The sequence below is a fragment of the Bombus pascuorum genome, chromosome 8, assembly GCF_905332965.1.
Source record: "Bombus pascuorum chromosome 8, iyBomPasc1.1, whole genome shotgun sequence".
In the NCBI taxonomy this organism is placed as follows: Eukaryota; Metazoa; Arthropoda; class Insecta; order Hymenoptera; family Apidae; genus Bombus; species Bombus pascuorum.
In genome coordinates, this window is record NC_083495.1 from 10,658,585 (window position 1) to 10,681,191 (window position 22,607).

Below are 22,607 nucleotides of genomic sequence, written 5' to 3' on the forward strand. Positions count from 1 at the left end.
TTCTTTTTCGTGCTCGTTTCGAGTCTTTTTGTTTTTTCAATCTTTAAATCGAAGTCTCTTAAACTATTCGCCATGTTTGTTTCCCGTTCTTCTTTCGTTCTTTTCGTTACGTTCTTTTCTCTTTTTTTCTTCCTTCTCCCCCTTTTTACGAAGTTTGGTTTCGTTTTCTGTCTCGTTTTTCGACCACGCTTCCCCCAAAACCACCTGGTTTTTTCCTCAATCTATCGAACACGCTACGTTTAATCACCGATCGCTCGCTGGTCTCGCTATTTCCACCGTTCTACCCAGTTTCCCTGCTCCTCAACCAGCCTCGTTTATACTCTTTTGTTTCCCTTTTCGTTTTTTCTTTTTTCAATTTTTCGCTCGCGTCACACGAATCTCGAAGCAAAACGATCGGTGTTTCATCGCGCACGAAGAAAGCGTTTCTGCGAGCTTGTCCTGTGATCGACCACGAAACGCCACCATTTAAACACGTGCCAGGTTTTCGCCTGATTTTTCATGGCTCGTTCGTTCATGTCGGCATTTCGAAATGTTATTTTTAGCGAAATCTCGTCCAATGGAAAAGATTGTTCGAACAATTGTTGTTAGTAATGGGCGTAGAATTCGAGAAATATTCAGGAGATTCGGCAGAAAGTCTTCCAGCACGGCGTTAGCCTAATTGCAATTCATAGCGTTTAATAGAGGCGTAGTAGGATTTTTCTGTGGATTTCTTGGCGATTGCTCAGGCAACTTTGCTAATGTATCGTTGGCGAAAAATTTGGAATCGCTACAATCGTATTTCATGGAATTTCAGGATTTGAAAACGTTTCGGTATAATATACTGCTATCAGAAAGAATTCTTTGATAATAGATATTATCGAATTCAAGTTTGGAATATTTTATAATTAGTAATAGAATTGGCGAGTGATTCGATAGAGGCACGAAAGTGATTCCAAATTTTTGTATCATAGTGTGTTTGATTGAATAATTTTTCTATTAATTGAATATCTTATTTACTTCGCGTTTCTCTGTGTTTTAACATTGGAACTACCAAACTTATAAAAATTCGGATTTTTGTATTTGCGTTAACTAAAAACGTGAAACTGCTTCTATCAGAATTAATGTTTTATTAAAAAGGAAAAAGAAAGATTTGTTTCATGCCATAAAGCGTCTATAACTAATATACCGTATGTCATCTGTATTCTATGCGCCTTTGTACATTTACATTTCAACATTTTAATCATAAAGATATTTTTATTTTAAAAAAAACTATACGGATCTTTTCGAATATTTAAATTAAATTAAATTTCTGAAAATCTACATATAGCATATTTTTCTAAACATTAAAAGTTGGTAGTTCCGCTGTTAATAAAATAACGATACTAAAAATATGAAGCTGTTGCGAAGCATCGGTATATTTCATTGACATGTAGACTTTTATTTGTGGTTTACATTTCTCGTTGAACGCACCACGAATGTTGCAGATGCGTTTGACATCGGTGCAGCGTGATTTTTTCCACGAGAAATTTTCGTACCAACCGGAAATTTTCGTGTGCATTTGACGTCGACGTAGAGCATGGCTTTTCTACCCCTTCTTTTTTTAATCAATTTGATAGCTCTCGATTTTTCGTGCGCACGCTTCAACGTCGATGCTGTACAGTTTCTCCTTTTTCTTCTTTTTTTTTTTCTGTTCCTTTTCGTTGCCAAATTTCCCCCAACGTTACGACATTTCCGCTGTATTCAACCAGCTACCGTGGTTTTTTTCTTACGAATCGTTGATTAATCCACGAAAAACTTCCCCTACGAGAGCAATCACCGTGTTTTTTAACATATTCCAGTGTTTCGAATTGAAACGCACGACGCTTAGTATTTTCAGTATCGAGCGAAAAAACAGAGTGTGTAAAGCCAGTGGGTCCGTGTGCGTGCTGGAGGGCTTAAAATATTCCGAGCGACAAGCGATGGAAAATTTCGCGATAATCCGGTTTCCAAACAAACGTAGCTTGATGAAACGATTAAAAGACGCATATCGTCGAAACGTCAGTAAGCGTCGCGTCTACTCGTCCACGTGACTTCCTCTTTAACATCACGCCCTCCCCTCCCCCTACAAGAACTATGCTACTAGTCAAAAATTTAGAATCGATTTTAAAGATTTTCGAAATTTTAAATAAAACATCGATTTGGATTTTTATTACGACAGAGGATGGTTTAGACAAAAATCTATCGGACAAAGAAAATTGTCATCGATATTTGAAGAATTTGTAATAACTAACTTTATATCAAACGAGTTAATTAATTGATTAGAATTCTTTAGCTGAGAATAATTATAAAATTAACGACAGATTCGTTAGATAAGTGATTTGAAATGTTTGACTGGTAGTGTATACTAACATACGAAACTGATGCGAGACACCAACACGCTGTCGACAGAATTATCAGGTAATTTAGCTAGTAATTAACACGTCAACTGCTGCGTTCCTCGAAATCGGTACGTAAGATGGAGAATGAACCAAGAATTTTTCTGTTTCAATCACTTCGTGTGTACAGCATTTAGCAACAAATCCACCGCAACTGAGCCACTCAATAGTCAATCTGGTCAAATCCATTTTTTACAAATTTGTACGTTTTTAATATCAGAGATAGTCGTATTTTTCGGAAATTAAACGATTTAGTTTGGCATCTGTATGACTCAAATATTTGTCGACCCTCTTTCACCCGAATTTTATTCGCACGGGAAAAAGGTAGAAAGATTACGTTTGAAAAATAGAAGAGAATTTACATGAAAGTAAATTAGAAGATTAAAATAAAGTAAAGGATAAAGTAAAGTAAAAAATAAATCTGCTCGGATAAATAAATTAATTCGTTGAGAAGGAAATTGCAAATTAACTCTCGAAGATTCAGACTTTAAATTTGTATTTCTATATTAAAGAATAAACCGTCAGTTCGATTTTTTTAAATAATTTTAAAACTACCAAAGATTTGAAACTACCAACTGTAAATAAATTAGAAACACACGAGAAGAGCATGATAAATCCATTTTCCATGATTTTCTAATACCCACGCTACTTGACAACTAAAAGAAAGTATTTCAAATCCAAAGCTAAAACTTACTCGGAAATATCAAATATCAGAATCCACGAAATTTCATGACGATCCAACGACATAATATTATGACGATGAATATCTATGAAATGTTCGAGAAATTTAAAAAGACGTATTAGGTCGTCCGGAAAGTGTCTTCCTTTCGCAAAAGTGCTTTACAACAGTACACCTTCGTACAAACGTGAAACCAAGTCTCTGAAATGTAGCGATGTTTATCTCAACAGAACAAAAGGGATCGTACGTAATTCGACAAAATAATATAGAACAAAAAACGTTGTGCGTCTATTATTTGCTCATGAAACGAAAGAAACTTTTTGGACAACCTAATACATATATATATATATATATATATATCTAATACCAAAGCCAAATTGAATTAAAAAAAAAAAAAATTGGCAACGTATCGAATCTAAAAAAGTTGTTCCTCTCTAGAATTTCAAAAATGTGATTTATCGTGTTTTCCTGCGGCGAAATTCAAATGTTAGAAATTCGAGAACGTATCTCACAATTAAAAGCGAACAGGGATGAAACGAAACGGCGGATGATCAGAAATTTCCAGAAGCCGAAACGGTAATTGGTGCAGAGGTGCGCGATTAACGTCGAAGAGAGAGATCGTGAAATTTTCACGCAATCTTGCCGTTAAGTTCGCTGGCAAATTCTATCTCTCCGTCTTTGTCTCGCATCCGTGGCAATTATAATCGGTATTATCAGCATAGAAAGGGGAAACAGCGCGTGTATAAAGCCAAGCGAATGAAAATTTAACGCGCGGCATAAAACGAGACGCGCGGCCATGGATATAACGTGGAATTGCCTTTCGGTCGTTTTCCACGGGATTCCAAGGCTGAATTGAATTTTACTCGCGTTTGGTGGGAGGCAAGTTTACGATCGGCCGCGAGAATACCCTTGAAATATTGGCGTTGAACGTAAAATGCGTTTTCAAAGGGGGAACTTTTTAAGAGAGGTCGATGTTGCGTATTTTGTGACCGCCGTTTCGAGAGCAACGACGAAACGAAGGATTTAGAGAAGAAGTAACAACAGTTTAACTTTCCTTTTAATGAAACAAGCATAGAGAATCACGGTTATATAGCATTTAGTGGCAGGTATTTAAGGGAAAAATGATACAAACGTTGTTTTATGATTTGTTTGCCGACGGTTATGCATTTATGGGAAATTTATGACATCGTTGGATTGTTTTTTTATTATCACGCTGGACGAAAATTGCAATCTGCGGTAGATAGAATCGCTAAAAAGAATCGTAAGATGAGGCTAAGATAGAAGATTGAATCCTAAAAATAACGAAGAGGTTGTTATATCGTTTTACAGTCGGTGGTTCGATGAAAAGAATCGATATAGCAGCTAATAAAATAGATTGTTCCTTTCGTTTAAGTGATCTTGTTCTTTTATTACTTTCATCATACTGAACAGATTCTTCGATCGTCAGTATACTTGCACAGTATTATATTTCATATCAAACCGTCTGTTATATTTCGAAAACTAATTCTGATCAATTAAATCGATTCTAAAGATCGTCACTGTAATTCCAGTCGAAATAACCATAAAAATCTTCAAATTTTCTTCTACGAAAGTTTTCCTTCTCCTCAACGTGTCTACTAAAAGTTCATGAAAAATTCGAAATTCCGTGTCGTCTTGTAACGTTCGACGTGCAAATGGAAAATTCGCGTTGTCAAAATACTTTTCTCGCGTAATTTCCTTACTTTCTTTCTCTTTTTTTTTTTCTTTTTTTTTTTTTTTTTGCGTAAAACGAGAGAGCTGAAAAGGGGTCGAAAAGGCAGATGACAGGACGAGTTGCTTCGATCGATAGCCGAATGACAGTACGTCCCTCTCTTAAACAATCGGCGGAAGCAAGCGTTGACTGATACACGGATAATCCGGATGAAACACGTTTAATCCGGAATCCTGCTATACCATCCGGCCGATCATTCTCTCCTCTCTGTCTCTCTCTCTCTTTTCTTTCTTCCTATGAAAACCACGGATCCATCCGTTTATCTTTCGGGCAAAGACGAACGTCGCTCGCCTTTCTCGTCCACTTTTTCCTTCTATTTTCTTCTCGCTGTGTCTCGCCCGGGGAAAATGGCACGTCGATCGATCGAACGCATCGAGTTCCGTGAGATAAGGCAAGGAAGGCCACGGTGCATCGATCAACTTGCCGCCTTTGAACGTGTGCGCTTCCACCGTTGCCTTTTTTACCCTAGTTTTCAGCTGGAAACCTTATTTTATTGCCTCTGGCTCTTTTCTCCTATCTCTCGCGTTAGAAGGTTTTCGATTTTAAGAAATCGCGGCTCGAGGATTCGCGTCTTTCGAATGATCTCGCGGCAAGCTGACAAACGAGCGTACTCGGTAGATGAAAGAGATTTGAGATTATGGTTATAAAACTGATAGCACGGTTGTTTCTTTTCTTTTTTGTATATATATTTTTATTTATGTTTCCGGAGTCGAGATAATTTGAACAATTTTAATTTGGAGAAGTTGAGTCATAGCATCGTGCTGACAAAAAGACAGACGTACTGTTAGTGGAAGAAATTTGAAAACGAGCTTATGAAATTGGTGAAAGAACGTAGTTTATAGGTTGTAAGAGGTGAAACGATTGTTTCAAGAAATCGAACATAATTTTTCATCCCTCGCGTTAATGAACAGAAACGTACACTGTCATTGAACGAGTTAAAATATGTGATTATCAAGCAACGAAGTTCTCGCGAACCGAAATAATAATTTGAAAGGAAGATTAGGTACTCGAGATCTTGTTCAGAATCGAACAACTCCGTAGAAACTAGTTTTACTACCAAAGAAAATTTACTAGGTTTAGAAGAACGTTTGGTTAGAACAGATAAGAATTAGCGAGCACTTGAGAACGTTCTTCTCGTGTCTGAGCATGCACGGATTAATCTACTGTTCTCGGCATTTGCTGTATGTACAACGACACAACGCTGCTGTGTTAATTCTACGACAATGATAAGAACCGTCATTCTCACTCGACAGATCATCCACACTGTATAGTCAGCAACACGAGTCCCCAACATCCGAAACAAATCCATTAAACTCGCCTCAAGTTCGTTATCTCTCGCCAACACCGTATTTCCATTAATGAATCGTGAAATCATATCGAATCGAATACACGACACGTCCCGATTTTATCGATTTCGCTAGAAAACTGTCTTTCCAATTCGATGCTAGATCCTCCTTACTTTTAATCCAAAATCGACGAACCTACACAGTCGCTCGCTAAAATCTTCCTATATCCTACGGAAAAACGATTTTTAAATATAATTTTAAAATAAAATTCCACGGAATTTCTTTATAAAGTGAACGCGTTCCACGTCGAATCTGAAAACTATTTCATTCTTGCTTTACAGTTAAATGTTAAACGCAGTAAAAATTCTATTTCGATTTATTAAATTATATAATTTAGATGTGAATAAAAATTTTTATCCAAATATAATTATTTTATTTCGATAAAAATAGATTTTCCATATGGTGTACGAAGACTTTTCTAAGCGATTACAAGTACAAACGTGTAAAGAAAACAGCCGTCGTTCTTCCTCTTCGAGAACTCAAACATCACACACCTTTTCCCTCTTTACTACGTGTGTGCTTTTATTATTTCTGATTACTTTTGTTCGTTCGTTCCTGCAGCCCCATTTCGAACAAAAATAAATTACTAGACGACCGTGTTATTTCCAACATATCTCGAGATGTCAGCTTTCCGGAGTGCAGCTCCGCGAGAAGCCTCGAATCTTTGCACTTTTCGCCAGCTATTCTTCTATGTTGATCCTCTTTCGCGGAACTACGTGACGCATAGACAGAACGACGTTTCGACACGGTTCTAACACCGACTTTTCCCTCGTTCCTCCGCAACATTTCGCTGCACCAATACTTTTCATTCTGTGCACGCTTCTACGATCTTCTCGTGGTTACGTTCGCGTGAAAGGAGACGAGTCAAAGCAAAAAACATTTGGTTACACTTAAAACGATAACAAGCCCGTGCTAAAGCTCTCTTTTTGGTTTAATCGCTATTTTCTTTTTTTTTTTTTTTTTTTTTCTTGACAGTTCGTTTAATTGATGTTAGCATTTTAATGGGACACGGGTTTTTCGTTCCAATTCTCCTTTTTATTTCTGTATCGTTTTTTTTAAATTGATTTTTTTTTTTTGCTCTTTGTAACTTGGAGTTTTGAGATGGATAGTTTTAATTGGCCTTTTTAGGTCGAGCACTTTTTACTTGATGCGTTGGATAAACTTTTTCTAAATTGATCGGTCCGAATAGATTTTTTTAATTGGTTCTGTCAGGTTGATTTCTTTCATTGTTCCGTGTAAATTGATTCCTTTATATCAATTCTTTCACATTCAATTCGTTAAATTCATCTCTTTCAAATTAATCTTTTCGGATACGTCTTTTAATTCGCTCTTTTACCTTCTTCTCTTTAAGTGGTATTTTTCACATTCGTTTTCTCCAATCAACCATTTTAATCCAATTCTTTGAATCGGTTACTTTAATTCTGTATTTTTAGACACCCTATGTCAACTTTATTTTCTTATATTTGTCCCTGTTCGCGTTAAAACAAGATCCTCGGTCCGATGATCGTTCAAAAAGATTCCTCCCTTGTATCGATTTACTCGTTCGTATTACAAAACGGAGGACGTTTGATCGATTAACGGTGCGAGGAGATCTTTCCATAGTCTATCGGCAACATCACGCTCAGCTGTGAATATATCTTCAGCTACTAAAATAGAACCGAAGAAAATTCGAACAATCTGTCAAGGTAAACAGGAACAGGAAGCTCGAAAGATATCTTTCGCTTAGTTTCTTCGATAAATTATTCACTCTCGTCTTCCTGAAACGCGAACGAGGTCCACAGTACGAACAATTTTCGTCGAGGAACCGCATCTAGCAAGCTCCACATCTCCCACAGGGGAGAATCAAAGCCACGAAATATCGTATTCTCTTTATTCTCGAGTCCCATGACATTATTGCCCGACATCATCTCTTATCTCTCTCTCTCTCTTTTTTTCTCTTTTTCTCTTTCTCACGCATCGACCCCTCTCGTTTCTCTCTGTTCCTTAAATATCTCACGACAGAAAAAAAAGACAAGAAAAGAAAAAGAACACTCCAACTCTCTCTTTATCTCTTATCTTCCGGTCTGTTTTCCCTTGATTTGCTCGTTTTTTCTTTATCCCTTTAATGATTGTTTTTACGTTCACCCTTACTTGTATTTCTTCGTTGATTCGCGTGTATTATTTTTGTAAATCGAGGGTGTGCTCCACCCATTTGTACATTTCTCTATACGTTATGTTCCTACTTTTTTTTCTGTTTTTCTTCCTCGTCGATCTTTCGCAACCACAATTTTTCTTTTCCAGCGCATGCTAGCGTATAGTAGTTCTAGGATTAAATTAATCGAATAAACTTTTTTCTCATCGATTTAGATTTATTTAATTGATTCGACGATCGTCGAGGAATTCATTCTGATTAAATCGAATTCGGATTTTCGAAGAATTCGTGGTTATTTATTTCGAAAATTATCTGAACGTGATTGTTTGATAACGAATTTTATTGAAGTTCCAACGTAATGGAAGTTTATTTATTTCCTTTGTTCTATTCTTTTCTCTCTCTTTTTTTTCTTTTCTAAGATTTAATCGAAAGGCTAATAAAAATCATGAAGTAATCCTCGTACGATCGATAGGCGACGTATTAATCAAAGGTTTTTCTTAATCAGTTTTTCCAGGTAGCTTCTATGTAGCGGTGTATTATTAACCACGCACAATTATTTCGAATACGTTCGAGCGAACGGTTTATTATGTATCATGATCACTGTCGAGATTACTTTTCCTCTTTTGAAGCTGTATTTCAGATCCAGCGATACGCGTCGAGCGTGATTAGCTTTAAAGAAACAGACGAGAAGAGATACATTGACAGTCACGTAGAAAGTAATCACGAAGTTGGATTCAGGGTGGTTTGCGTTTTCTTATTATTTAAATTGAAAGAAGCGCACACGTAATTTTCCTTATGCCATGTCTGTAAAAAGATGCACGTAACTAATTCAAAAGATAAAGTTATTTAAAATCAACGTTAATATATCATACGCAAGTTCATCTTTTATTTAATTTATTAATTTTCTTGTTCGTTAAAATTATACGTAAATGTTCTCTATAACGTAGAATCGGTTTTAATTTCATCTATAAGTGTCGTACGATAATTAATCATTTAAAACGGATAACTAAAACGTTTATGCTTATATCTTTTCTCATATTAACGAAAATTACCTCAAACGATATACCAAATGTCAGTGAAATCTTATTTCTTCTTGCAAGTTTTAATTTGCATTTTTATTTGTCCACCTACGTAAGAAATTAACAAGTTTTCGTATATTCGGACAAACCTTATGAACGGAGTAGAAAATCTTAAAAGTAGACGAAGACCTTCAGCGGCAGCGAATAATCGAAAGTAATGAAACCTCGATCGACGTTCATTATCTAATACGTAATTAAATCTTTCAGGACGCATTAATTCAAAGGCGAATCCACAAAACGCAGACCGCCCACATTTCCCACTAACGAATTACCTTCTTACGCTTTCAGTATTCACCATTCGATATTAATTAAGTAAATGATCGATCGCCTATTATTTTATCTTTATCGGGCCTGAATCGAGCACCTCCAATTAAATTAGCGTTACAGAAATCTCTATGCTACGATTTCTACAATTTTATTCATTACACGGATCGCTAAAATATTTCTCAGATTATCAGATTATGCTTCTTGATATTTCGATTTGTAATTTATAATTCGCCGACATAAATTTATAACAATTATATCTTGTATTTTTTTATGAAATTAATTCGATTTGATTATGGTACAATTAAAATCATTGATCTTTGGATGTACTCGATCGAGGGTAAGAAATGTATAGAGTGGTTCTCGATTGTGCGTTAATATTTCCAAGTGAAAATATAGAGGAAAAAATGAAAAAAGAATGTTCCACAACCGTAGGTTCTTTCAATGTTATGTTTAATTTTTTCGTTTAACAAGGGAAGACCTGCGTGTGTGTAACATTTTTTCTTCCTTTTATGCCGCAGATTTACTCTTTGAACTGTTTACACGCAATTAAGAATCACTCTCTTATATACAGGATGAGTCAAAAAAGATGCTACTCTGAATCCATTAAAACATTCATCCGAATCATTTTTAAATTAACCAAATAATTATTACATCGTTGAAAAACCAAATAATTCAGAGGTAACTACAAACGTATAGAATAGAGTCACTCTATCTTTTTTCAATTCTGTCAAATTTTGATCCAACCTGTATAAAAAAAAAAACGATTGACAACATACAAGGTATTTCTTAATACGTGAGAAACTTTACGAAAACTAAAAAAAGCATTTTTTCACATATTCTCGTGTACACCACCGCCATTTAAACCCCCATAAATATGGTGTTCATACCGTTTTTCCACGTACTTCAAAGAAAGATTCTAATCTCATTATTGTGCTCTAAAAATGAGTATCATCGCTTTGACAGAGAAAGCAAAAGGGAAATCAAGAGACAACATAGAATATTTTAAGCACAATCTCTCCCCTAATCTCCGGCATCATTCTGTGATCTATTACGTACGAAGAGACACCTTGTACAGAGCAACGATTTTCGAAATTCTAACGCACCAACGCTTGACTTGAATGCAACTTACGCTGTGCACTCTTTCTCTTGTCTGTTCTATGTGTTCTTTTCTTTACGCCACATTCGACCACCACCTTCTTCGCCAACCACCAACCGTCACCAACCAACCACTAAATATATATATATGTCGACCATTCGAAACCAAAAAAAAAAAATACCATGAAACAAACTTCGTACAAAAATACTCTACGATTCGAATTCGAATCTCCTCCATTGGACTGTTCGACTGACCAACTAAAAAAAAAAAACCATGAAAAATATACATCTCCGCCTCTCTCTATCTCTTCTCTTCGGCCGCATTGACGCTGCTCTCACATTGTTGGTTACTTCTGTCCTTTTACTTACGTCCACGCTCACCATCGGTAAAACGAACATGGTCACCATGGCCGCCATGGTAACCCGACGGTCTGGTCCGAATACGACCCCACCTACCATCGCGTACGGTGAGTTGTTTTCTGTTGAAAGTGCGCATAGATCTCGATCGTCGAGGATCCGTATGCTTGCGGAGACGGTATCCCGTGATTTTGATCCTTGGATCGTTCAAAATCCAACGAATTCTCCAGATTCGTACTTCGATTATGTATCAATGAAATTTCTAAATTACACGTAGTAAATCAACGCGAATATCGAGAGTGAAACATAGAAATTTTAATAGTGGGGAGAATCTAGAAATCGCAGAATGGTTAAGGGCGAAGGGTTGTATTTCGAAATTATGGAATTTTATCTGAAACTGGAGTTAAATCGGTTCGAAAATTTCGAGTTGATTGGATTATTGAACAAGTAATTGGATATTCTGTTTGGTGATTATTGAAGGACGCGATAAGGGCGACGAGGTATTTCGTCTGCGTAAAGTTGTAACAGCGTTTATTAACGAATGGATGAACCACGGGATAAGTCTTCTTGGCCGAGATCCTCGACGACCAAGCAATGATATAGGAACACGTCCAACGCCCAATGGTTCCCCGTCGAGCGACTCGACGAGTTTCCGGCTTGGATAATTGAATCACGAGTCACTCGACGGAATCACGCGCCATTGGGTTCGTGAAGCTTCCTACTGTTGATAAGCGAATCCGCGTGAGAGGGCATCGACGAAATCGAGTTCCATAGGCGTCGCAACCTTACGAAGAAAAATAAGCCGGCAGGGCGAAGGGGATTCGCGGAGAATATTTTATTGTGGCGGCGCCTATGCATCGAAAGACACGGAGATCCATCAACACATGACAAAATAGACGCTTGGACCTGTATTCAAAACCATCTTTCTCACCATCGTTCGACCCTTCGAGCTGAAATCTGTTAATGTATTGGAACTTTAATACAAAGTAAAATTAAATCAAATAAATGAAAAATTAAATTAAAGATAGGTAAAATTGCAGAAAAATCACCTGATAGAAACTCATTGCGCAGTTTAGGTTTTTATTCTATTCTTCTTTTTTTTTTTTTTTTTTTTTAATACTTGCTAAGACCAGAATCGTTTAAATATTCGGAATGTTTTTACAAGCGTTGCGAGAAGATCGATTTCGAAATTTGCTCTTTGCTAGTGGACGAGAGTGATGTATTTTGTCAGCTCGAAGAGTGAAATATGCCTCTTAGAAACGCTTCTAAAACAGTGATATAGAGCACTAGTGGCCCGTGCAATATGTTTTGAGCACAGATCTGCTTGAGATCGAACGGTCCCTTCCGCAATTCCTCGGGTCTTCTATTGGATCGCGCAGATATCGTGCGTCATCCTTTGAAACGCCGTCGATACTCCCCACGGACGATGGATCTCCGTCTCTGGGACTCGGTGCCAAACTCGAATACCCTGTGATAAATGTTAGCTCGGTAGTAGACTGTCGCAATGGCGTGGTCAAAAGGAATCGTCAACGAGCCGAGAGTACAGAAAAGTCTGTACCGTTTCAAGAAAGTAAACCCTCATGCCTGGAAGTTGCAAGATGGATCATGAAACGTTAATACGCGAGCGTTTTAAAAATTATTTTCCAAGTTGAAATATATTCGACTTTATGGGAATTGATAAAGAAATTTATTGATAAATATGGAAATATTAAGTGTGCATAATATTAGTTTGGTGTCGTTTTAAACAAAATTTATATTTCGTTCGTGGATCATGTAGCTTAAAGCTACTTAAAAGTATCAGAATTCTTTTCCCTTTTTTTTCTTTGTTATATCTTAAACAATTGTCATAGAAGAATTTGTTGTTATTTTTAACAAAACGATTTGGCGAAACAATTTAAAAAAGTGCAGCACGGGCAGGGATTTGTTTACTTTTTTAACGTTGCGTACATTCTTATGCTCTTTGCGTCTTAATGTTTATGCCACAGATGCATAGAACTGTGCAATTTAATTCTGTTTATGAATAAAAACAATAAGTTTTATCGATTTATTAATCAGTCAAAATAACCTGACTAGTCATTTTCTACCGTTAACTATTAACAAAGTAATCTCTGTAAAAATTTCATAAAGATGAGAAAATATCGGGAATGGATCTAATTAGAAATAAAAGACACCAAACTAAGTTACGCGTGTAATGTTAACATAAAAATCGTAAAGATTGGCGAATATTCGATGGTAATGCCCATTGCGACAGACCACGAGTGCATAATCATGCGCTGACACGTAAATGTCTAGAGAGCAAAGGCTTGATCTGTTGTATAAATTAGTAGTGACGTACGTCGTTGTATGTGCCGCATCGTCCTTCTCAGTGAAAGCCGCAGGATGTAAAGGATGATCGATAAATGTCTGCTCCCCTCAGTCAGAGACCCATTAAAATCTCTTCGTCGTGCGCTCTTCTCCCTGGAAGAATGCGTCAAAATGATCGTACAAATGATCAAAAAAAAAAAAAAAAAGACAGAAAGAAAGAAAAGAAATGAAATGAAAACCACCATGGTTAGGATAGCTCCTTATAGAGGAGAGATCGTTCTTTCTAGGCTCTCTGTGAAGTCCATGCCCTTTTATTCTAATTTCTTGAATATCCTCCTCCACTCCTGCTTTCGATATTTTCTTATCGCCGCAAATGCGAAAGCATACGAGAATACATCGTTGAAGGTCGCTTCAGTCGTTGCTATTGATCAGGCAAGTTGAAAAAACGTTTCTCGTTCTTTTTAACTTCGACGATATTTTCTGTTTTTATTGGAGAAGATGCATACTGTTGACCAAGCTTTTCAAATTACTAACGCGTTTCGTAGAAATTATTCAGCGAAATTTCGTTTCGATAGATAGTCAGCTAAAAGTTCTATTGTTCTAGGAAGCAAAAATCTTTGGTAAACTTTGGATTAAAAGGTAAAAAGACACTTGGAAAATTCTTTCGAGGCAAACACGAAGATCGTTATTGAGATTCGTAGCGTTAGTTTCGTAGGCAAGCATAGCGAGAGCAAGCGATATTTATTTCGAAGGAACAATAAAATCAGCATTTATAATTGGAGACGCGATTCGAAATATTTGGTCAATAGTGTACGTTGTAATATAATATATTGCAAGAAATTTGAAGAATTCTCGGCTAAGACGATTATCTTCTATCTACGTTCATAAACAACACACAGACAAGGCATTATATTTCCCAATATCATTTTTAACGAAGCTTGTTTTAGTTAACGTGTAGAGAACCAGTGTTCAATTTGCACATTGAAACCTACAAGACAAATGTGTACACTCCATACAGTCCAGAATATCGATCGTACTTTTAAAACTTCTCGAGCTTGAACGTTATCTAACCTAACCTAACAGAGTAAAGTGACCGAAGTAAAATAAATTCCACATTTCTTTTTATTTGCCTCTATTTTATTTTCTCTGATATCTTTTTTATCGGCACGTGTTCGCGCAGTTCTAAATGAACGGAATAGACGACGAAGATTCTCGATTCATGCTGACGTTTCGTGCCACGCTTTTACGCGGAAATGGACGTCGCAGGATATTCCAGAAATGTTTTCTTCCTGCCATCTCAGCAGAACGTTCGCAAAAAGCTTTTCCATGCAGCGCAGCCGCGCGATTGCGGATTACGAGAAATTAAAACGAATCCGCAGTTGGCCTGGCGAAATTGAACCTTGTTCAATGTTCGACCCGAACACGCCACTAAAATTCACGTAGTTGACATCGTTAAACGATGTTACCAAAAGAATTAAGAATATTCTATTGTTATTAAGAAAAATAAAAAAGAGATAAATTATTTCATAGCTTAAAGTTGAATAATACAAAGGAAAGTAATTTGTAAATTTGTACATTACGAAACAAGAATTTTCCATTCGATAATTCAAAAATGAAAAACGGATAGAGTCAGTAGAATCTCCTAATTCGCCAATTATCTCATCAGCAAGAACGAATCTCTTGTTTTCCTATATAAGTGACAAAATTACCCGATTTGCTGTAGCGTCACAAGCCCCGACATCCGCAAATTTAACTCGCGAATGCTTAGTGAAGCGGAAACACAGCGACAGCGGAACGATATTTTCACGTATGTCGATTCATGTGAAATTGTTTTTTTATAGAACGAACAAGCTAAATCTTAGAGACTTCTTACTTACTAATATACATACGTATACATATTATTTGTTTCTTTCGGTCTTCTAGAAACGAACGAGAAAGAGTAAACGTCTGTTTCTTTTTATTTTTCCTTTTTTTCTTCAAAAAAAATGTCTACTGACGACGAATAGGATTAACTGTTCCCTTCAAATAACATAAAATGAAATTGCAAAGAAAGATTTTACAAACTATTTGTAACTTTTCAAAAAATATCGAAAATGTAAAGAATAGTATAATATTCGTCAAATCAAAGATTATAAAGAAATTATTTGATGCTATTCGATATAATGTAATTCTTCAATTTGAGTCTTAAACACTGTACCGCGATATCGGAAAGAGACCACCATTTTGTATCGACGTGAACTCAAGATGGCCGACCCTTAGACTATTTGATACCTTGTTTAGTCGATTATCCGTAGTCTGCTTCTTAACCCGTAACTGTGCGCCTAGAATTTTACGAGCGATTTCACGCCGAAACCTCTTCGCTACTGGCTTAATTTAATGGTCACTCCTCAATAACTAACCAGTGGTTCTCAGTCGAAAAACTTTCAGTCTTCAAGCCAAACTTTCAACATCAAAAAACCACGTAATCGATTAGCAAGATATTCGATTAAAACAAATTTAATAATTCCAAACCATTCAGTTCTCTAACCATCGCATTCCCTTACAATTTTGAAACACTCGAAGCTTAGAATCAAATGAAATTTCGTTGCTTTCAAATTCTAACATTTGAATACAACGACTAAAGTTCTACCACACGGATACGGGTTAAAGACTAGAAAAACATCGAGCATAAAGATGCGACCGAACACGTATATACACAACTACGCTCTAAATAACACAAAACGAAAGAAAAAAAAAAAAAAAGAAAAGAAAGAAAGAAAGAGAAAATGCGAACGAGCAAGTAGGCAAGTAGCGACGAACATACGAAACGGCGACTGGTAAAAGCACCCGTAGTTGACCGATGGTGCGTACGTTTACCCGCGCTCAAAGCCTGCATGTGCATGTGTTGATCTCTTTCTCTTGCATTGGCCGTGTCTTTTTCTCGCGTAACTGAGGAAAACCTATGGTTTATGTAACCATTGGCCTGCATGTTAGTAGTCGCTGTTTATTACGATGTACATACGCACGTATTTCGCACATCGGCTTCCGTTTTGTAACACGTGCACGCGCGCGCGCCCATACGTACTGCGTGCATTTATTATATGCAATGAGCTTGTGCTATTATCCTCGTGCACTCTCTCTCTATTTTTACGCATATAATATATATGTACGTGTATATATACATATATATATTATATTTCAATATACGATTACGATTCGAAGGATTTCTTTATATTTTTTCACATCTTTGTCACCAATCTGTTAATTCCGGTACAAAAACTGGAATAAAATAGACAAAGCTTCGATAGACTCGTGTGAACTTTGAACGAGAACGTACACGAACAAACGGCTCGCTCGGAAAGCGGGAGAATCACGAAGAATCGCTTCTGCGCACGCGCCAGAGCGATTGGCCGCGAGACGCGCGAAATTCGAAACGGTGAAACAATTCTGTTGATTAATATATTGTTTTTTTTTTTTTCTTTCTTCACGTATCGTTCTACTTTTTTTTCTCTCGTCACTTTTCGTTTGCATAGAGTTCGATGAGTATCTACGTTGAGTATTTCTGTTCGTTTATCGTTCAGTTTGCTGGTCAGAGACGAATAGGAGATCTCGGTAATCCGTGAAGGAAAGATAATTGTAACGATTCAATATACATCGATGATTTCCAGTATACGCGAGTGAGTTCAGAATAAAGAAATTTTCCAATGAATCTGTCGGATGAAAAAAAGTTAATACGTGTAGTTTTATGCAAATAATAAATTCGTACCTAGACTTAAAAAAAACAGATGAGCACAATGAAAGAGCAAAATATGGTACACCGAGACTAATATGCACTCGCTCGTCGCGTGCACCGAGTTCTTTTGGCTGTAGTTTGCCGTTGTTGTTTGCCGTGAGACCCAAAAATAACGAGTGACATTTTTTCCATTTTTTTTTCCTTTAATTTTTTTTAATAACATAATCACCGGATAAGCTGTTGTATGAATAATGTAGTGAAAAGCCGAATTTCGAATTACTTCGCGACGAAAGTCGCGGGGCGAATTCGTGATCGAGATCTCGCGAAGGCAAATCAAAATCCACGATCGTTCATCTATATTTTTAGCTTCACGTAAAATCTATAATGTCCATTTCTTTCACTATTTTTTTCTTTCTTTTTACTCTTTTTTTTTTTCTTTTTTCTTTACGCAGCTACTCATAGGCAATACATAAGTATCCTCATGTTTATTAATTCGAAAATAACGGCTGTTTGCGAGTATGTAATTACGCAAGTTGATCGCTAGTGAAATTATGCTAGAAGCTCACTAGATCCTAGTAACTTTAGCGCCAGATTCTATTCGTTAGCATCGTGCCTTCGCGACTTCGTGGATCACTGAGAATGAATCAGCTAAATTATCGAGAGACGGATCGTCCTAACTGAATCTTGTCGCTTTTCTAGGTGCAGCAGCCAATCTACGCAAGGAGGTTATCAGAAACAAGATCAGAGCCATTGGCAAGATGGCGCGCGTTTTCTCCGTCCTCAGGTCAGCAAACAAATTTAATTAATAACAGTTAAATTTGACTATTCAAACAGCTCCGATTAGATTTCTATCGATAAAAATGTATCTCATAAATGCAACGAGAAAATATCATCTTTAACCGATGATATATTGGAGTTTCAGCAGAAACAGGTAGTATTTAAAATTAAAAATCAAAGGTACATCGTGCGTTGCGTTGTTATTTTAATAGTTGCATACGAGTCTTTGCAACTGGTTAAATATTTTTCAAAATGAATTAAGAAGAAAAAACAATAACGAGGAATTTCATGCTTCGAATTTACATACATGCATCGACTAAAAAAAAAAAAAAAAAAAAAAAAAACGATGAAAAACACAAAGTACTCGAAATTCGCAAAGTCGTACACTACACACAACTGGCAGAGACAAAGCACAGTTGATAGAAATCGAAATACAGAGACTTGGAGCAGAATTTTCCTACAAAAACACTAGCGTAACGGAGAGAAGCGTTAAAACTTTCCAGATCGCAACTGTAGCTCAACGCAACAGCCATAAAAATTGCACACAACCGAAAGTTTCGTTGAAAAACGAAGATGATGTTGCACCGGCGCAAACCATATTCCGGTAGCTACTTACTCGGTTGGTGGAACGATTATGCGTCGACCGAGCCGATAGAATTGCTTAACGTTGCGAGAAGTCGATCCATGTTTCACGATCGATCGATGATCGCGCGTGAAACGCGTATATTTCACGAGAACAATCCTGTGTTCGTATCGCTGCGGGATCGTTGTTAATCGGCTTTGGCTCGAAGATTTCGAGGAAATCAAAAATGAAAGATAAATCGACGAAAAATTCCGCTATACCGTTCTGCTCGAACTCAACTTTCGCTCGCAAATTTTAACGCTTCTGGCTAAACGATTAACGCGAATTCGAACGCGTTTATTGAGAGCAGTTAATCAAGAGGGAAATTGATTACACCATTACTCTCACATCTTTTGTCTCCTTTTTCCTTTTTTATTTCCATGCGATGCTAATTGTTGTCAATTTGTTTATCTTTCAGAGAGGAGAGCGAGAGCGTGCTGCAGCTGAAGGGTTTAACGCCAACTGGCGCTTTACCTCTTGGTGCGTTATCAGGTGGAAAGACGTCCCTAAAGAACGGTGAGTTTCGTTTCTGATCAACTACATGTGAATAGAGCGATTTTTTGCAGCAGCTGATCTAATGGTAAACGATATTTTTCTAATAGATTCAGGAAGAATAAATTAGTCCCTACTTCATTGTAATGTATTATCTACGATGTTGTTGTCATCTTGTAGTACATGGTACATAACCGTATTTATAACGTGCAATTAGTACGGATAGTCAAGGGTGCTTGATACACTTAGTGGACATAGTCAAAGTACACAGTCTCGTAATACATAATCACATTTATGACACGGCTCATGGGCCAAACAGTGAACTACTAATTCTAAAATGTTGAACCGGTAGCAAAGCTTGATGATGCATAGCTCGGTACCAGTTATTAGGTCGTCCTAAAAGTTTCTTTCGTTTTATAAGGAAAGAATGGATGCACAACATTTTTCGTTTTATATTATTTTATCGAATTACGTATGATCCATTTTGTTCTATCAATATAAAGATCACAACGTTCGACAAATTAGGTTTCATGTTTGTATAAAGACACGTTGTTGTAAAAGACGCGTCTGTAAAGGAAAGACACTTTTCGACCAACCTAATACTTTTAACGACTAACAAGAATCGTTAATCAGCGATCATAATTAACGATCGAAAGAAACGACCACGAGTAGATTAGAATTTCTCTGACAAAAGAATTTCGCTCCATTTTCCCCTCGTCGAAATTTTGACAAATACCACCGCGATCTTCCCTTCATCGAACTTCCCCTTCTTTCTTGCGTTATTCATACTACACCCTTGAAACGTTCCGTTGAAACGTTGAAACGTGAAATTATTGTTGACAGCTCTGCAAGGTTTCTCGCCGAACCACAAAATCACCTCGTTCGCCGAGGCGAAAGGTTTGGACGCCATAAACGAAAGAATGCCGCCAAGAAAGGACGCCCCGCCTACGCCGGTAAACGAGGAGAAGCCCGTGATAAAGCCGCCGGCTCCTGCGGCAGACAAGCGAGACCACAACACACCGCAACCGCAATCGTGAGCCTCACACTCGTCCAATCAAGGTACACATCACACCCACGTGGATGAACCTGACGGGGAGAGCGTTTTTATTCTCTCTCGTTTGATTTCTATCTTTGCTCTTTTTAAATTTGGATTCTCGATCCTTTGGTCCTGTTGATATATATATATATATTGATATATATAGGTACGAATCACGATATGGCAAGGTTGTAAAGGCTTCACAGCTAGTTAAGAATTAAATACGTACTATTGGATATTCACAGGTCCGGGTCTATCGAAGTTCGTTGAAGAAAGCTGTGTGCCATAAGAATGATAATATAGAGAAAGTTATTAACGCGTGTAAACTTAATATATTGTAAAGAGAATAAAGTAGATGTTGAGGAATCGTTTATTAGTTGTAGGTATACACAGAGAACAGCAAATCTAGCATAATCTATGAACACTGTAGTCAATGTTGAGATATATATATCTAGAGAAAATGGAAAAAGCTAAATATGTTTTGGATGCGAATCTACAATTATATAAAGGATTGGCAAAATTTCCTTATAAAATTAAAAGTCCATTGTCTTATCTGTATTGAATTATAAGAAAGTAGAATGACCGTCTCATTCGCAGCTAGTATTCTCGATAATATTCAGATTATTAATCCCTAATTCCAATTCTCCTATCACATTTGCTATCTTTTCATTCAACGCATATTTCACCATAATGTTATATTATAAGATTTGATAGAATCTATGTTTAAATACACTGAGATTTTGTAAAATTTGTAGAATTTATCAGATTTATAAAATTTACTAACACGGTAATATTTATAATATAGTTATTATATACAGGGTGTGGCCGAATAACATGTAAAAGTGTGCAGGACGTGATTCCTTGTAGAAGAATAAGAAAAAGTATAGAATAGAACATGGCTAATCCCTCACTGGACATGATTAAATAACCGACAGGAGGTCGTTCTACGCGTAAAACTAAGTAGAGAAGGAAAAATAAAATTTATTCTCAAGACACTTTATTTCCGAAGAGATAATAAAGAGAAAATAAAGCCTTAAAGGGAAAAATATTATTTTATACTTTTTACTTTTACTTTTACGATGACCTTCTATTGATTGTGTACTCATTGCTTACTCGGTCGGTAATTAGCTACGTTCGAACGTATTTGGTAAATTTTCAAACTCAATTTTCCGGAAAACTAAGCCGAAAATGAGAAAGTTCTATTCTATATTATTTTCTTATTTTTCCATAAGAAATCGTGTCGTGTCCGCCTTTACGTATTATTCGGTCGGATTTCGTATAACAGCTTTATAATATACACGCAGTTTACGACTTCGCTGTAACTATCTTGAATCGTACTGTAACAAAATTCACAGGATCCACGAGGAAGATCGGCAAGCGATTGTCGTTGAATGTGTCGAAAACGATAACTCGTTCGTCGATCGATCGGATCGAGCATTCGAAGGATATAAAGGAACGAAAGGAGCGACTAAAAATGTATATTACGATCATTATTATGATCAATAAAAGAACTAAAGTAGTATCTTGCTCAGGCGTTTGAACGTTTGTTTTGTTGGAAAGAGTTGATGATATCGAAGAATGAACGTAAGAAGTTCCACGAGTGAATGTGTATCGAAAACTGTAACGAAAACAGCTCGATAATTGTACACCGATTAACTCATCACGCACGATACGCACCTTCAGACATATGTAACATATATATATCTGACTTGTCTGTTCTCACCCTTTGTCGCGTGGTTGATTAACTTTGACACGTGGGTCACGGGGTCACAACTAACCTGGAAAAGGTAATACCATCGGCGACACGTGGATTCACAGCTTCCTGTTGCGTGTTGCACGAGTATCGACCCGTGGAGAACACTTTGTTGGCCGAATCGTTCTTCCTGATGAACATCGTCCCTCGTTAACGCGCTGTTGATGTTTCGATATTCATCCCTCGATGATATTTTTTTAATCCTTTCGATGTCACGAGAATAGAATTTTTATTATTTTAGAGAAATTTTTGAAGAATTAAAGACTTTAAATTTGTCAATGAATTTCATAAGAAACGAAAATTCAGAATTTTTATCAATTTGCCGAAAGATTCGGAATTTAACGTTTCTATAAATTTCGTGGGAAATTCAAGTTTAACATTTTTTACAAATATCTGGAAGACTCGATATTCAGAATTTTTATAAATAATTATTATTTGTTCTTATATTGTAGAATAAATAGTTGCGATTTACTGTAATATTCCTTTAGCAGCGAACGGAATAATATCTTTCAAATTTTTTCTTACGTTTATGCTGAATTAATAATATTTAATTAGTTGAGTTTCGAGAATTAAATTACAATTGGTAATAAAAATACCGTTGACGTTGTAATTAATGGAAACTGTGTAGGAGCGGGTTGTTCCTCGTTAGAAATACAAATTAGTATATCAGGAGCAGACGAGGCTGCAGCCTCTCGCTCCTCGAATTACAAACTCCGCTAAACTTGCTAACATTTATCAAAGTTTGAGCGATATTGTCTTCACGGTAACTGTCCGCTGCTAAACGAAATTAGAGACAAGTAGTTGCGGCCGTTTA

General features: G+C 36.7%; 1 protein-coding gene across 9 annotated transcripts in view; it reads left to right on the forward strand.

Annotated features, from left to right (window-relative positions):
- The window catches only part of LOC132909776 (serine/threonine-protein phosphatase 2B catalytic subunit 2-like), a 234,993-nt gene that overhangs the window by 206,353 nt on the left and 6,033 nt on the right, over positions 1–22,607 (forward strand). For 4 of the 9 annotated variants that reach the window (XM_060964859.1, XM_060964861.1, XM_060964857.1 and 1 more), the window contains 4 exons: positions 15,125–15,208; positions 17,813–17,897; positions 18,931–19,028; positions 19,848–20,063. In XM_060964859.1, coding sequence (XP_060820842.1) covers positions 15,125–15,208; positions 17,813–17,897; positions 18,931–19,028; positions 19,848–20,041 — 461 coding nt within the window. In that variant the 3' untranslated portion in view covers positions 20,042–20,063. The remainder of the gene's footprint in view (positions 1–15,124; positions 15,209–17,812; positions 17,898–18,930; positions 19,029–19,847; positions 20,064–22,607) is intronic. The other 5 variants (XM_060964866.1, XM_060964860.1, XM_060964863.1 and 2 more) reach the window with 2 other exon arrangements.